This window comes from Gracilinanus agilis, chromosome 1 (assembly GCF_016433145.1).
Source record: "Gracilinanus agilis isolate LMUSP501 chromosome 1, AgileGrace, whole genome shotgun sequence".
In the NCBI taxonomy this organism is placed as follows: domain Eukaryota; kingdom Metazoa; phylum Chordata; class Mammalia; order Didelphimorphia; family Didelphidae; genus Gracilinanus; species Gracilinanus agilis.
In genome coordinates, this window is record NC_058130.1 from 706,000,966 (window position 1) to 706,017,959 (window position 16,994).

The window sequence follows — 16,994 nt, forward strand, 5'->3', positions numbered from 1 at the left end:
TCCAAAGGCCTGCCATTCTTCTGGGGAATCAAATGGAGGGTCCAGCAGAGGGAGGAAAAGGGACCTTTGGGGACAGAGGAGCTGAAGACAAGGGTTTGTTCCAAGCAGGTGAAAAGGACACAAAGAAAAGAGGTTGGGCTCAACAGACTGGGCTGTTAGTTTGCCACACACCTGTCTTTTTGTGTAAGTCATCTAACCTCTAGGACTCAGTTTCCTCATGAAACAATGGCAAATGCTTATTCTTGGCCTCTGTACCTCACAGGCTACTTCTAAGGTATTTGAAAGTTGCTGGGTACTATAGAAAGAGGATCAGTATAGAAGAGTGGATAGAGGAAAGGCCTTCAAGCTAGGAAGACCTGCTATTTGGGGCCTGCCTCTGACCCATACCTCCTCCAATATGACATGAGCAGATCACTGAAGCCTCCAGTGCCTCCAGATAACTCTTTTAAGTCCAAATTGCAAAAGAGTATCTGATGGGCAATAATGGAAACAGTTGGTACCCTAGGGAGTCCTGACTAGCACTGCTGTAATTACAGGTCTGGACAGAGATAGGAATTGCATAATTGTTGAGGACCCTGATGTGCCTGGTACATGGCTAAGCTTTTCTGGGAAGATAAAAATGAGTAAGACAACTCCTTGTTGTCAGGTAGTTCACAGAATCTTAAAGCTAGAAAGGTCCTTATCTGCCAGTTTAACCTGTCTCTGAGCAAGAAGCCCCTATTTCAGCATCCCTGAGAAGTAGGTGTCCAACTTGAAGACTTGTAGGGACAGAAGGCTTTCTACCACTCAAAGCAGTCCATTCCACTTTTGGACAAATGTGGTTGTTATGGGAAAAGTTTCTCTTCTAGTAAGCCAAACTCTGACTCCTTGAAATGTGTTCCCATTTCTTAGCTCTGCCCTCCGGGGCTGAACAGAACAAGAATGATCCTTCTTCCTCAGACAGATTTTCAATTACTTGGATAGAGCTCTAGAGGAGTCCATCCCTCTCTGAATTTGCACTTTTGTCAGTTCTTTTCTCTAAAGTGTGGTCCCAAGAACTAGCCACAGTGCTCCAGATATCTGACCAGAGCAGAGTTCCTGTAAGGAATCACCTTCATTCAGGTCCTAAATGCAGTTGGTGACACAGTGGATAGCCTGGAGTTAGGAAGACCTGAATTCAAATCCAGTCTTAGGCACTTGCTGGGCAAATCACTTAACCTCTGCCTGCCTCACTTTCCTTATCTACAAAATGAGAATTACCTTCCAGGGTTGTGAGGACAAGATATTTGTAAAGTGCTTCACACAGTGCATAACTAATAATACTGGCCATTATTAGCTAAATGTTACCAAAGGTCTTTAGTCTTGGGCAGCTACATCACATTTCTGACAATGTTTCTCATAGAGTTGTTTGTTGGACTACAGTACAGTACAGTTCAGATGTTAAGAAACACCTGTACTCTTGACGATCCCATTTTCCTGACACTATGACTGACACAAAGTCCTTGTAGCATTCACCTCTTCCAGATCCTGCTTGCCCCGAGGTTTCACAGATATCCTGACCACCCTGGGAGAAGGCTCATCATGGGCAATATTAGTAAAGAGTATTGTCAAACTTCATGATCTGTAGAATGCTGTGGAGCCTGCTATTTCCTCACATCTCAGGGGAATTCCTAACAAGTATCCCTGTAGTGGACTAGTTAGTACAGTATAGTTATAGTAGCTGTGCTACTGAGCTTTGAGAGGAAAAGGGAGGTGCTAGGGAGGAAGGGGGTGGCTATGGGTATGAACTTAGTCATTCACAAGCAGTCAACAAGCATTTCTAAAGAACTTAAAATGTGCCAAGCACTAAGATAAATGGTGAAGGTAACAAGAGAATCACAAAAATGATCACTACTATCAAGAAGGAGCTCACATTTTGATGAGAGAGGCAACATGGAAACAATTATGTACAAACATGATAAGAGAAGCTCAGGGGAAGACACTAGAGGAAAGGAAGAACAAAGTCTTCTTGATAAGATTTTAGCTGAGGCTTGGAAATTCATGGAATTAGATGGATTATCTTGTTTAAGGAACAGCAAGAAGGCTAGTATCTCGGGATAAGAGTATGTAGGGCGTAATGTGTAAGAATAAAATGGGGGTCTAGGTCTGTGATGGTGAACCTATGGCAAGTGCCAGAGGGGGCACTCAGAGCCCTCTCTATGGGCACGCCTGCTATGGCCCCAGCAGTTCATTACTAGAAAGCCAGAAGGATTGGTGGGGCAGGCTGCTCCCCTCCCCCTCTCCATGTGTGCCTGAGGACATCACCCACCCCTCTAAAAGGTTTGCCATCACTGGTCTAGGACTTTATGAAGGACTTTAAAAACAAAACTGGACTTTATGGTTGTTCCTAAAGGTAATAGGGACCCATTGGGATTTATTTTGAGTAGTTGGGCTGGAGGGTGACAGAGTCAAACCTGTTGCTTTAGAATAATCGCTTTGGTAGCTGATGGAGGGTGGGAAAAGACTTGAGCCTGTAAGGCTAACCAGTAGAACCAGTAGGCTATTGTAATGGTATAGATATAAGGTGATAAAAGACAGCACCAATGTAGTTTCAGAGGAGAGAAGAGGCATGCACAGAGATGTTAATAAGGGATTATCAATAAGACTTTGCAAAAGATTCAATTTGCTACCAGCTGCTCCATTTGGTTTTAATTCTGTCATGCTTCTCTCAGTATAAACACCAGGAGATTTGTAATCATGGGAGATTGCTTCTCCAGCTTAGCTACTCACACCTCATCAGTACCCTTAGTTCCATCTATCTGGTGGGTTGGAGAGTGAAGGGAAAAACTCCCAAAGACTCCTGAAGGGGTCCCTCTGAGCTCTTTATAGAGGGGTCAAAATATTGGCCAAGCTCTTCATTTGGCACCAGCTGCTCTCCTAGGTTTTGACTCCATTATCATCTTCATGACTTAACCCAGGTGTTCTCTGGCACTTCCCCCTCACTTTTTCAGCTAACTTTTGTATATTTTCTTCATTTGTCTGAATTTCTTCAGTGACTGCTTTTCTTTTACTAATTTGAACCTTCAGCACTTGCACAATGCTTGGCACACAGTAGGCACTTAATGAATGCTTATCATATTATGAAGGAGTAAGGAGGAGTCAGGGAGTAAGAAGTTGAGGATAACAAGTAGGAAGCCTGAGTGAGGTTGATGGGCCTTGACAATAATTAAGAAGTTAGGAAGAAGAAAGGACTTGGAGAGGGAAAATGAGTTGTTTTGTGATATTTTGAATGAAAGGTTATCTGTGGGGAAATCTGGGCTATGTCCAATAGGCAGTTGGAGATGTGAGATGGGAGGCCAGGACAGAAGTTAGGCCTGTATAATCATCTTCTAAAGATGATCATTAAATCCCATGGAAGGTGATGAGATCACCAAAGGAAATATAGAAGGAAAAGAGAAAAGGGACCAGGATGGAATCTTGGAGGACACTCATAGTTAGGGGGCTGGACCTGAATAAAGATCCTTCAAAGGAGACTGAGGAGCAATTACATGTGAGGAGAATCCAGGATATGTATTGTCTCAAAATCCTTAAGAGACTATCAAAGGGAGGAGGGCCATTGACAGTTATCAGAGGCTGCAGAGATATTAAGAATAATGAATATTGAGAAAAGGGCATTAGATTTATTGTTTAAAGGATCATGGATAACTGGAGAGAACAAGTTTAAGTTGAATGATGAGATTGAAAGCTGGACAGCAGATTAAAAAATGAAAGGAAGTGGAAGCACCAAGGTTGCTCAGAAAGACTGGAACAAATTTTCCAGGGCAGTCAGTTAGGAGTGCCTTTCTAATTTACCATCTTTACTGGTCACTTGGCTCTTCATTATATTAACAATTACTTGGATGACTTCAGGAGGGATGTTATTTGTATCAGATCTTCATATGAGAAGTTGGGAGGAAAAGTTACCTGGTATCATTTGGGTCATATATCTAGAGCTAGAAGGAACCTCAGAGACCAGTGAATCAAACCATCTTCTTTTATAGATAAGGAAACTGAGACCTATGGAGTTGGTGGGTTTTTTTTGTTTTGTTTTGTTTTTTTAAGTAAACCCTTTCTTAATAACAACTCTAAGAAAGGCAAGGCTAGACAAATGGGAGTGACTTGGCCAGGATCATATAGCTAGGAAATGTCTGAAGTCAAATTTGAACCCAGGTCCTCCTAAGTTCAGGCCTGGTACTCTATCTATTGAGCCACCTAGGTGCTCTCCCTCCCCAACCCCACCCCCTACGAAGCCTTGCCAAGTTGTGTCCAAGAAGAAATTTGAACCCTATCCCCCAACTCTTACCTAGTTATAGTGCTCTTTTCACTGTACCACATTGTCTGAGACAGGAGTTAAAAGGATGTCAACAGGCTAGAAGATTTATCCCCTGTTGTGAACTGACAAGTTTATAGTTGTTCCTAAAGGTAATAGAGACCCATTGGAATTTATTTTGAATAGTTGGGGTGGAGGGTGACAGAGTCAAACCTGTTGCTTTTAAAATAAAAAGTGATGGGCGTATAGACTTGAAATTTTCATCATTGAAGGGAATACTCACATTGATGAAATTACAGTTCCATTATTCCTAGCACTTTGTGTGTGTATATATATATATAGCTATTAATAAATGTTGAAAGTGAGTAGAAGAAGCAGCACCAAGGTGGGATTTAGGTGAAACAGGGGAATGGGGGGAAGACAGGAAATTCTTGGTGTGACAGTTAAAAAACACAACTTAGCCAGGGGAACAAATTAACTTGTGAGTCTTTTAGGATTATATTGAGACAAAAGGAAGTAACATTAAAGGATTTTAATAATGAATGAGGTGAGGCAAGTAGGTAATGGGGCAAATTATTCTTAACAGCTACAGGAGAGAGAAGAAACAGGGGTTAGGTGGTTCAGGAAATCAGGGCAGGAAAGATAAAACTAATACTACACTATACTAGGCTAAAATGCAAGCTTGATAGTGTTATGGGGATCTCCCTGCTTTTTCCAATGATGTACTCAGCTGTCCCAGGGTCCAGGAAGTTGTTATGGTCCACAAACTCCACTTGGTCACTCCAATAGGCTGTCACAGGCCACCCTCCAAAGCTACTGATCCAGACCTATTTGTAGTTCTTCAAAATGCAGTCCAAATGGAGTTTCTCCAGTGAGATCAGGGCACTAGCTCCTCCACCAGTGGCAGAAACTCCCAACTGACCCAGAGTTCAAAAGCCCTGTGACTTTTCAGCCACATTCCAAAAGCCCTTAAAATGTTCAGCTCAAGCTTGCATTTTCCAATATATTTTTCTAAATTTTATACTTATCTACCTTACCTTATTCCTTATTACATAGGCAAGATGTGAGTGAATGAAAAAATATTTATTAAGCATTTACCATGTACCTACCATTGTGCTAAATGCTGGCTCTACAAATAGAAAAGTGGTAATAGTTCCTACTGGCAAGCAGCTCACATTCTGACTGGGAAGACAATATATAATTATATTTTTCACCTGCAGGTTAGATGGAAAGTGTCTGTGGTCATTAGGGTACAGTGGCAAAAGATGTTAATGCATTATCTTTAACATCATTTCTTTTCATAAAGTTATATTGGTTTCTGATGCTGAACTTTGACTGTGCCAAGGATTTCAATGGAGAGAACTTTCTTTTCTAAGTCTTCTCAGGTGAGGAAAAACTTCCTAAGAATTAGTAATAACCAAAAGCATAATAGGCTGCTTCAATGAGTACTGGATTTCCCTCCACCTAGATATCTTCAAGCAAAGATTGACTAGTCACTTGTCCAAGATGTGTAGTGAAGATTCTTATTCACATCCAGACTGGATTAGGTAAACTCAGATTCTTTGCATTCTTTTTTTTTTCCCCTCAAAGGCTGTGGTTGATAGCAGTACTGTCTCTAAATTAATACTTCAAAATTTCTTCCCTGGACTTAGGTTTACAGACAATATGGTATAATGGGGGGAAACCACATTAAACTTAGGAGTCAAGAGATCCAGGTTCAAATCCTAGACCAGCTATTTACTGTTATAAAGCTCTTTAACCAATCTTGGTCCAGTATATCATCTATAAAATAGAGATAATATTTAAAACTACAAATATACCACCACATTCAAGAATTCCAAAATCCCCTTATCTGACCATAATCTATTGGCTTCTTCCTCTCCTTCCCCCTTCTGTTGCCAAATCCTACTCTTCATCTATACCAGGACTTCAATCCTAGACCCCTTTTTTCCCAGCTATCACTTACCACTCTCTTTTCCCTATCTTGACCCCTCTTTCTGGCCATCCTTCATGCTTGTAATTCCGCTCTCCTCTTCCCCTCCCCACCCCCACCCCCCCACTGACCTGAGAGCAGGTAGGTGGTGCATCCGATAAAGCACTGGGCCTGAAGTCAGGAAGACACCTTCCTGAGTTCAAATTTGGCCACAGACACAAGCTGTCTGATGTTGGGCATGTCATTTAACCCTATTTGTGTCAGTACCTCATCTGGAAAATGAGCTGGAAGAGAAAATGGCAAACCAATATCTTTGCTAAGTAAACCTCAAATAGGGTTACAAAGAGTTAGATACAACTGAAACAACTGAACAGCAATGATAAACCTCAATATCAAAGCTGATCTGTGGGAGTGACTACTCCCTGGCTTCCTTTAAATCCTAACTAAAAACTCCACTTCCTTATAGGAAGCCCTCCCTAAATTCTCTAATTGCAGTGCTTTGTCTCTGTTCATTCTTATTTATCCAGTCTGAAGCTTAGGTTGTGAGCACCTTGAAGGCAGAGACTGTCTTTTGCCTCTTTTTGTATCCCCACAGCTTAGCATAGTGCCTGGTGCATAGTAGATAAATGTTTGACTGTCTCAATAATCAACATTTACTGAGCACCAACCAGAGCCAAAACCAGTACTGAGTACTCAGGAGGAGTTCTCTAGGAGTTTACTATCTAACTGACTAGGGGCAGTGATGGGCAAACTTTTTAAAGAGGGGGGCCAAAGGAAAGGAAATGCTCATCGGTCAGTCTGTTTCTAAGGCAACTCTTTCGAAGTTTCCTTGTATTGCATCCTACTCATATTCAGATACAATTGTAGTACATTGTAGTCAGATTAGGAATAATGTCATGCAGCTGGATAGAACATTTTCAGGGGCCCAAGGGCCTTAGTTTGCCCATCACTGGACTAGGGGATGACAACATACAAAAAGGAAGCTTGAAAAGCCAAGGTGGGATGGAATACTAGAGAGTTCCAAAGAAGTTTCCAAAAACAATTTTGTTAGAGGGAAATTGGCAGGGAAGGGAGGCGGGAAGGGAACCGAGACCGCCTTAATTATAATAGCTATGTCAACCTGGAAAAACACAGAACTACTAAAGTCATCAGCAAAACCAAATCTTTAATCAGGAGATAGGTCCACAATAATCACAGAGCCAAGTTCTAAATACTACACAGAGTCAAAACTCTGGGGCTCTGGGGACAATATCTCTGGCATAATCATGGGGGCAAGATAATTCTCCAAAGAATAATAGAACTTGGGGACTTATATACCTTTTGGGAAACTAAGGACTGGGAAGTATGATTGATTGGCTACAAGGAAAAGAGAAGTCCTAGAAAGGACTACCGGGGAGAGGCAGATGCTTAATAACAATGGGTACAAAAGGAAAGAGTTCAGCCAAAGGCTGGGCTAGAAACTTCCAAGACAAAAAGGGTATTTAACATTTGATCTCTAAATACTTTAAGGTCTATTGTCCAGTCTGAACCCGGTGAATCTGGGACTTGGGGAGGGTGGGCTGGGCCAAACTTGGGGTTTCTATAAACCCAGTTGACAGCTAACCTCTATAGCACTTATTAGGTGCTTTACAAATATCTCATCTGGTCCTCAAAACACTGAGAGGTAGATGCTATTAACTCAGTTGAAGAAACTGGGGCAAACACAGATCTTGTAAACTTGCCCAGTTGAGGAAACTGAGGAAAACACAGATCTTGTAACTTGCCCAGGGTCACAAAGCTAGTAAGTGTCTGAGGCTAGATTTGATCTGACTCTAGGCCCCATGCTCTATCCAATGTGCCACCCTGCTCCCAGAGGGTTGTAGGAAAGCTTTTTAAAAAATCTGATTTTTTTTTAAATTAGAGATCTTTAATCATCAATGAATGTGAAAAATATTTTTAGGAAGCATTGTCTCAAACTGACTGAAGAGTAACTTTATGCCTTTTGTCACGAAAAAACTTACTGACCATTAAATTTTGTAGGGATTCTTAACCCTGGGTCCATAAACTTTTTTTTTTTTTTTTAAACCCTTACCTTCCGTCTTGGAGTCAATACTGTGTATTGGCTCCAGGGGAGAAGAGTGGCAAGGGTAGGCAATGGGGGTCAAGTGACTTGCCCAGGGTCACACAGCTGGGAAGTGTCTGAGGTCAGATTTGAACCTAGGACCTCCCGTCTCTAGGCCTGGCTCTCAATCCACTGAGCCACCCAGCTGCCCCCCTCTATAAACTTTTAAAAAGTGTGAAAAGTAGCTTTTATCAAAATTTAAGTTTTACAAAGTTCTTTACAACTACTAATTCATTTTATCTTCACAATCATGGAGGAAAGTGCTATTATTATCTATTTTACAGACGAGGACAGTGAAGCCAGCAGAGGATAAGTGGCTTGTCCAGGGTTATGACACCTTCGGTTAGTTTTTGAGGCTGGCTAGTTTTGCACTCGAATCTTCCAGATTTCAGGCTCAGTGGTCTACCTATTGGGCCTCTAAATTTCAATATAACTGGTTTCCTTTGTAATGCAGTTTAAAAACACGATTTTGAAAAGGGGACCATTACACCAAAAAAATTAAGAGGATTTGAAATAGAGCTATTCCTGGGTTACTTCCTAAGGTAGTGAACTCCCCGCCATTAGAGGTCTTCATGAGTTGTTGGGAAAAAGGCCGGTCACAGCGGGGCGAGCGGGCGGCCTGGGTTTCTCAGGTTTTCCGAAGGGGGCGAGATAACGAACTCGTTCGACAGCGCGTCCTAAAGCCACTTTATCTCCTTCGCAGGCCGCTCTACCCTCCCTCTCAGCGCTCCGCCTTCCTCACCCCGCTTTCTTTGTCCCGCCTGCTCAGAGGCGTTAACCGTTAGCCTCAGGCCGGAAGCAGGTTGGTTCTCATTTCTCCTTTTCCAAGAGTCTCTCGCGAGTTTTCCACCAGTTCCACCTTCCGTTACTTCTGTCGGTACGAATTCTCGCGAGAGTGGGAAGAGTAGTGGGACGAGTGAGGCACGCGCGGCGGCCGCGGCGGACGCAAGATGGCGACGGCGACCATTACTCTCGTAAGTGAGCCCCTCCCGGAGCACGGTTAGCGGCGAGACGGGCGCGGGAGGGTGGGGGAAGGGTTGGCTGAGGGCCCAGAGAGTCCATGGCAGGTGCTGCCGCCGTGTCCGCGGGTCCTTCGCGTGGATCTCCTTCATCTCTAGCCTCCTGGAAACGGGAAAGCGACTGGGGGGGCAGGGCTACTGGTTTTCCTGCGGTGGAGAGGGCCTGGAACTACAATGCCCAGACTTCTGTGCGCCGGAGCGCTCGGGGCACCGAGTCCCTGTCGTTCCGCTTTGCATGCCGGGGGGTGTAGTTTTCGCTGGCCTTCGCGGGGCATGCTGGGATGAGTCGTGCTCTTCCCCCTACCCCCATCCCTATTGCATCCTGGGATGGGCAGCGGGCGCTAGGGGCGGGGTCCAATAGTGCATGTTTCCTTTTCCCCACAATACCCCCCCCCCCTTCCTTTCCCATCCTCTTCCCCTCTCGTGTATTCTTAACAGCTTTGTCTGTGGGATCCTAGTTGCATGCTAGGAGGCAGCAGTGGGGATGATTTTGTTGAAGGTAGGCCGCTGTCACGTGAGCTACGAGGCTTGGAAGAAGGGCTTTCTTCTGGCTGTGTCCAATTTCCCTCCATTTGAGCCTAAGAGGAAGGCAAGCTGGCCTCCTTCCCCCAGCTAGGGAATCCAGGGATGCCCAGCAAAAGATGTGGACTGGCCGGGCCTTATCAATGTAAGCAGTTCGGTTCAAAATATATTAAGTGCCTATTATGTGTAAGTCGCAGGAAAAATCTAATGAAACTGATCTTACAAAGCTTAGGGTCTAGAGAAAGTGTTATGACATGTACACACGATGATGTAAAAGGTAAGATGGCGATAGAGGCAAGGGAGAGAGATTCATTCGAAGTGATTTAGAGAAATTTGAGGAAGGAGAGTTTATTTCACAGTCAAGGAATACTCAGTGGAAGAGATGATATCTGAACTGTGGTCTGCCTGTGCAGATTAAAATTCATCTATTTTGTCTGTCCTTTCATAAATCTTCCAGATAGCTACCCAGTGGATTGAAGGCTTTCTTTCAAGGTCTTTTGATATTTGTTTTGTATCTACAATATTCAGCACATCTGTTTGTTTTATCCTTTGCTTTCCATTCCTGACATCTCCTTTTCTAGTTGTACAGTTTTGATGTCTTTTACATTATTTCCAAGCCAAGATCCATTTGGGAAGAATTTTGATTCTTTTGAGATAATGTTCCATGACTTTCTGTCCATCTTACAGCATTACTTGGAAGTGGTAACTGTTATTGTTGAAAATCAGGCAATCAACAAATATTTATTAAGCTCTTACCATATGTCAGGCACTGTGCCAAGCACTGAAACTCCAGAATACTAGCAGAAAGACAGTTAACCTTCTTGAGGAGTTTACATTCTGATGATAAAGACAATACATGAAAGGGGTTAGGGATAGGGTGGGGAAAGGATGGTGCCTGGTAGAAAAAGTATTCTGAAGACAATCAACAAGGCATCCTAGAAAGATATGAAGGTCTGGTTATCCTGAGGCACTTGGGAGGAATTATCCAGTTAGAAAATAAGTCAGTAGGGGCAGAGAGTACTTCCAGTGTGAAAAATATTCCAGGTAGAGTGAGCTTCCAGGCTGAAGAGGTTTCTATAGCATGGTAGAGCATACCCTCAAACTCTTCATTTTGAAAGAGCATCTTAAAAGTCACATCTTGAGAAGTACACTTCTTTAGCCCTTGGATCTTTTTTTTCTGATTGAATTGGATGGCTCTTCCCCAAACCTCTATTTAAGGAGAGCACCCAGGTGAATTTAGGGTTGGAGTGGGAGGATAAATTTAGATTTAATATCACATAATCTGAACTCCTTTATCATGTCTCTCTGTGTCCTTTTATGTGTTGTGTTTCACTTTAGAATATAAGCTCCTTGAAGATAGGGATAGCCTTTCTGTTTATACTTGTATATTTAGCATTTAGCCTAGTGCCAGGGTGCATAATATTTATTGACTGATTAATGAAAATGAAAACATAGCTTTTGTACTAGGAGAAGTAACTATTATCATTAAAAACATCAAGGAGTTTCCCAAATGCAATCCCAGGTCAATTACTTCTGGGTGTGACCTAATAGAATAAATTAGTTAATTGTTCATTCAACAGCATGTTTTAATCTGGACAATATTTATTCTTCATCAGCATTTTTTTTCTTTCACTGTAAGTTGCTACTACCCTTTATTTCATTGTAGATTGCATTGAAAAGATCTTTTAGTATTTTGGAGTTTAATACATTGTAAGCATAATATCTGCAGGCTGGAGAATGTGGAGAACACAGTCACTTTGTTTTCCATTTGTTTTGAATAGGACATCTTCAATGATGGGATATATATGTCTCCCTTTTTATTTCTTACTTACTAATTATATATAGGGAGTAATTGATAAGTTTCATCTTGATTGACAATGATGGAAGGGGGACAAATGGTCCAAATAATTATATATATTTTTTTATTCATCCACTTTGTTTTTCTTGTGCAGATTGCTAAACCAGTCTTTTTGAGCATCCATGAATCATAATGAGAGGCCCTTTTTAGCAAATAAGGACATCTGAAAGAACTTCACCTTCTATGTAAAGAGACTTTCTGTCTGGATTATGCCCATGACAGAGATACAAATCTGCAATGATCATGTATTTCTCCTTGTTTTATTTCTTGCTTGAAACTGATACTACATCTAGAGGATTGTTAAAGTTATCTTTTTGGTTGAAGTAATTATTAAAGATTCTTGAATGATCTTAATACATTCATGGGGAGGCACCATGTAATTGAGCCTTTTATTCTACTAAGTCATTTTGCTTTTTTCTAATAAAAAGCTTGTTTCCTATATCTTACCTTTGTGGTAGTGAAGATATGGTTTGCTTCAAAACAAATAACCCACAGAAGCCTGCTTTTTCCCCTTCTCATGCTTTCATCTAACATACCCTCAATATCTGTATAAATACCCTCAATATCTGTATAAATCATTCTCATAAAAGTTGTATAGATTATAAGATCATCATCAGGAATGGTAAGGTTTTTTTTTTGGTGGTGACATATAGTCCATAGTCTTTTCTTTAGGAGCCTCTTTTATGAATTAAATTGAAAATCACTCTCCAAATGCCACTACAATTGTTATTTTAAGCATAAAGATTCTTACATATGTATTGGTTAGATACAACCACTTTCTCACTTCCTTTAGGTGCAGGTTTCATTTTCTTATAATGAGCACATCAGGTAGAGTAGAATGAGTCCATATATGATAATTACACTACAGTGATGACTTCCTGGTGTTCTTTCTTCTACACAATACTATTTCTAGGAGAACCTTTAAATTATTCTTTCATTTAACTGTACATTCTTTATGTCTTATGGTTTCATTCATAATGAGAATGTCAATATAGATTTAGTTTAATTCCTTCAACACTATCAGCTTACCAGCCAATGAGGCTATGTTTAGACTACTAAAAATAAAATCAGTGTTTATAGTTAAATCAAAAACTGTGATTCTTAGCACCCTTTACCTCCTTTTCTGCCATTCTGCTGCTGTTGAAACAAAGTCCAAATATGATAGTTACACTACCTCATCAGGGCTAAGGGAACATTTTGTATTTTTCTTTGGCCATGGCAACCCCCTCAAAAAAAGTTCATTATTTAGTGGCCAGTCTGCTGCTGCTTCCCTTTGTATTTAGCTTGGCTGGTCCTTGGACAGCAAAATTATATTTAAAATCTTTCCAGCTTGATGGAACCTTCCAGACTTAGTGCTCCACTGGCAAAGCCTCTAAAAACCCACCTCCATATGATAGTGGTCACCTCCACACTCAAATGAGACCTTGGGGAAACCTTTAATGGGAGCCTTAATGAAAGAGAGGGATCTTAGCAGTCGCAGATGAACAGAGATAGGCTCTGGGATGGGTCATAACCCCATGCTGAGAAAACCCTTTTCAGAAGAGAGGTGATTGGGGAATTAAGATGTCTGTAAAGTGAAGTGAGGGGAAGCCAAAGACCAAGTAAATCTTCACCAGACTCTTGCTCATCTCCTGATCTAGAAGACTGAGTAGGGCAATCAATTGAGGAGTTGTTGATTTCTTAACTTTCTAACTATAGTCATTTTTATCCCATATGGAACAAATTTGAAACCAGTTCATTAGTTATTCTATTTAAATTACTTTGCATTAAAAGGAAAGAATGAATTCCAGGCTCTTAGAGCTGAGAGTCAATTTAACAAACATTTATTCACTTTTTTTTGTCCTAGCCTCTGTGCTCCACACTGACAGACAAAAATTAAAAGTTTTTGCCCTCCAGGAGCTTATTTATTATTGGGAGGAGGATATAGCTACACAAATAAGTATGTTACAAAGGAAAATTGAGAGAATCCTAACTCCAGGAAGTAACTTATGAACTGAATCAGATGTACATATGAGGGGCAGCTAGGTGGCTTAGTGGATAGGGAGCCAGGCCTGGAGATAGGTCCTAGATTTAAATTTGACCTCAGATACTACCTAAAGAGAACCAGCTGTAAGAGATATTATGGAATTTGGCAATTGTTGAATATTGGGGCAAGGCAAGGAGAGAGAAGAGTCAAAGGTGATCTTGAGATTGCAAACCTTGGTATTGGGACTGGTGGTGCCCTTATCAGAAATAGAGAAGTCTGTGGAAGGGAAATGGACAGATATGGAAAGATGATGATAGGTTCCATTTTGGACTAAATTTGAGGTGCCAGGGATATAATAGTATTCAAGCAAGAGTTAACACTGGAATTTAGGAAAGAAATTAGAGTACATTGTATGGATTTGGGAGTTACCTCAAAGATATATTTGGAAACAAATGGAGTTGATGAAATTATAGAAAAGAAAAGAGAAGGCCAAGGACAAAACTGGGAGGAAAAACCTAAAAGATGAATGATAATCCAAGAAAGAAAATCAGGTGGGCAGAGAAGGCAAAAGCAATGACTCCCTAAGAAGTGTCCAGGAAGAACAGGTGGTTAACCATTGCAATTTGGTTAGCTTTATTTGGGAGGAAGTTTTTCTTTAAAACCCAGTGTTCATAAAATTTAAGCTCCTAGTTATGTTATTTACTTTCCTATTCCTCAACCTGGGTTCAACTAGCCTTTCCAGCCTTCTCATATTTCCTGTCGCTGTACTCAGTGTTCCAGATAGCTTGGACTACCTATTGTCCTGTATTGTACTATCCACTACTGTTTCTTTGCTCCTCTTAATAGTATTTCCATGCCTCCTCAGTCTCCACCTATTGTTGAATTTTAGTCTGGGATTCCAGCTACTTTCTTAATCCTTTGAAAATTTGTTCCATAATTCAGGATGCATTTCAGACTTTTCCCAGTTTTCCTCTTCTATCACAGATTTTAAATTTTGTATTCCCTAATCCCTAATGATGTTCCTGACACTGCTAGTATCTAAGGCTTAAGGAACCAAGGCTTAAGGAAAAGAACACTAGATTATGAGTCCTGGTTCTATATAATTTTAGGAAAGTTGTTTCACTTTTCAGAGTTTCATCTTTAAAATGTGAGGAATAGATCAGTGTGCTTAGCAACTCTTGTGGCATGGATCCCTTTGATAGTCAAATGAAGCCTATGGACCCTTTCTTTTGAAATATACAATATAAAATACATAGGATTACAGAAATAAAGATGCAACTTTTTTCCTCATACAAATTCTGATTCCCTGGAATCTATCCTTTCACTGGGTCGTGGATCACAGGTTAAGAACTCTTAGAATTGATGATCATTAAGGCTTCTTACATCTCTGGTCTATGAATGGAAGGTGCTTTCTCAACCCACTTGTTCTTTTCGCTAATCTGTTTCCTTCTCATCAAGGTGTCCTGAAGCAAGGGTCTAGTCTTCTGGATAAGATTTCTGTATACAACCATTGTCTAATCTTCCAGGAAATAATTTTCTTTTTCATCGTGTGAAAAAGTCTCTGAGTGGCCTTTGATTTGCTGTCAGCATTGAGAACAACACTTTGTATAATTTATAGGTCATAAACACTTATTGGTTCTTTGTAGTGTCTGAAAGAAGAAGCATAACCTTTCCATTTCAGACACCTTGGCTTGAGTGTTCCTGGGAGCTTGCAGATTCTCCCATTACAAAAATCCCTTTGAATAGGGAGCTCTACTTCTTCAAGTTTGATTTTGTACAACATTTCAGACCTAATTAATCAGTCGCGTTCTGTCATTTCAGTCATATCTGACTCTTTGTGACCCCATTTTGGGGGGTTTTCTTAGCAAATATATTGGAGTGGTTTGCCATTTCTTCTCCAGCTCATTTTACAGACGAAGACCTGAGGCAAATAGGATTAAGTCCAAGGCTGGATTTGAACTCAGGAAGATGTTTTCCAGAGTCCAGGTTGGCACTCCATCCACTTTGCCACTCATCTGCCCTCAGTTAATGCATTCATTAAGAAATAACTACCTGCCAGACACTAATTGTAGGTCCCGAATCAGTCAACATGCACTTAATACCTATTTTCCAGGCACTGTGCCAGGTACTGGGCATACTAAGAAAGGTAAGGACAGTCCCAGCATTCAAGTTTACAGGGAGAGAACATGAAAACAACTATGTGTAAATGAGATAGACACAGAATAAATTGAATGCAGTCAGTTGAGGAAAGGCAGTAGCATTCAGGGGGCTTGAGAAAGGCTTCTTTTAGAATGTAAGACTGGAAGGAAGCCAGGAGGTAGAGATGAGAAGGGAGAATGTTTCAGGTTTGGAGGAACACCAGTGAAAAATGCTCAGTCTAAAGATGGAGTGTCTTGTTAGAGGAGCAGTAAAGAGACCAGTGACACTGGATTGCAGAGTACAAGGCAGGGGGAATAATATGTAAAAAGACTGAAAATGCAGAAGAGGGCAAGTTATGAAGTACATTGAATATTGGAGGATGTTATATTTGATCCAAAAAGTCATAGGGAACCCCTTAAAGTTAATTGAATTGGTCAAACCTATGCTTAGGAAGATTGGTTAGAAAGTTGAGGAGGATGACCAGGAGCAAGGAGAGACACAAAGACAAAATGAACAGTCTTTGTCCTCAGATATCATACAGGATAGAGGTATAGGCAACATGGGGAAGTATATATAGGATAAATACAAGCTGGTCTGGGAGGGTAAGGCACTAGCATCTTATTGGGAAAGACTTCCTGTAGAAGGAATGGTAAAAACTGAACTTGGAATGAATCTGGAGGGTTAGATCAGCTGAGATGAGAGTACATTCCAGGGATAATTGACATAGCCTGGACCAAGTCGTGGAGGTGGAAAATGGAATGTTGCAAATGAGGAATAGCAAGATTATCCCTTTGGTCTTTAGGAAGACCAGTGAGATAGAATAAGGTTGAAAAGCTATGTTGGAACCAGGTTGTGAAGGACTTTAAATTTTGGGGGAGGGGGTGTTTAAAACCCTTAATTTCCGTCTTAGAATCAATACCATGTATTGGTTCCAAGGCAGAAGAATGGTCAGGGCTAGGCAATGGGGGTCAAGTGACTTGCCCAGGGTCACACAGCTAGGAAGTGTCTAAGACCAGATTTGAACCTTGGACCTCCCATCTCTAGGCCTGGCTCTCAAACCACTGAGACACTCAGCTTCTCCCTGTGAAGGACTTTAAATGCTAAACAAAAGTAATGGGGAGCCCTGGAGTTTGATTTAACAGGGAAGTGACAGGGTTGGATCTGTGCCTTAGGAAAGTCCCTTCAACAG

General features: G+C 41.2%; 1 protein-coding gene across 4 annotated transcripts in view; it reads left to right on the forward strand.

Annotated features, from left to right (window-relative positions):
- The first annotated feature begins 9,193 nt into the window (after positions 1–9,193).
- The window catches only part of PUF60 (poly(U) binding splicing factor 60), a 34,252-nt gene continuing 26,451 nt past the window's right edge, over positions 9,194–16,994 (forward strand). For 2 of the 4 annotated variants that reach the window (XM_044669664.1, XM_044669672.1), the window contains exon 1: positions 9,194–9,275. In XM_044669664.1, coding sequence (XP_044525599.1) covers positions 9,252–9,275 — 24 coding nt within the window. In that variant the 5' untranslated portion in view covers positions 9,194–9,251. Of the gene's footprint in view, positions 9,276–9,926; positions 9,988–16,994 lie in introns of those variants that run through there. The other 2 variants (XM_044669681.1, XM_044669688.1) reach the window with 2 other exon arrangements.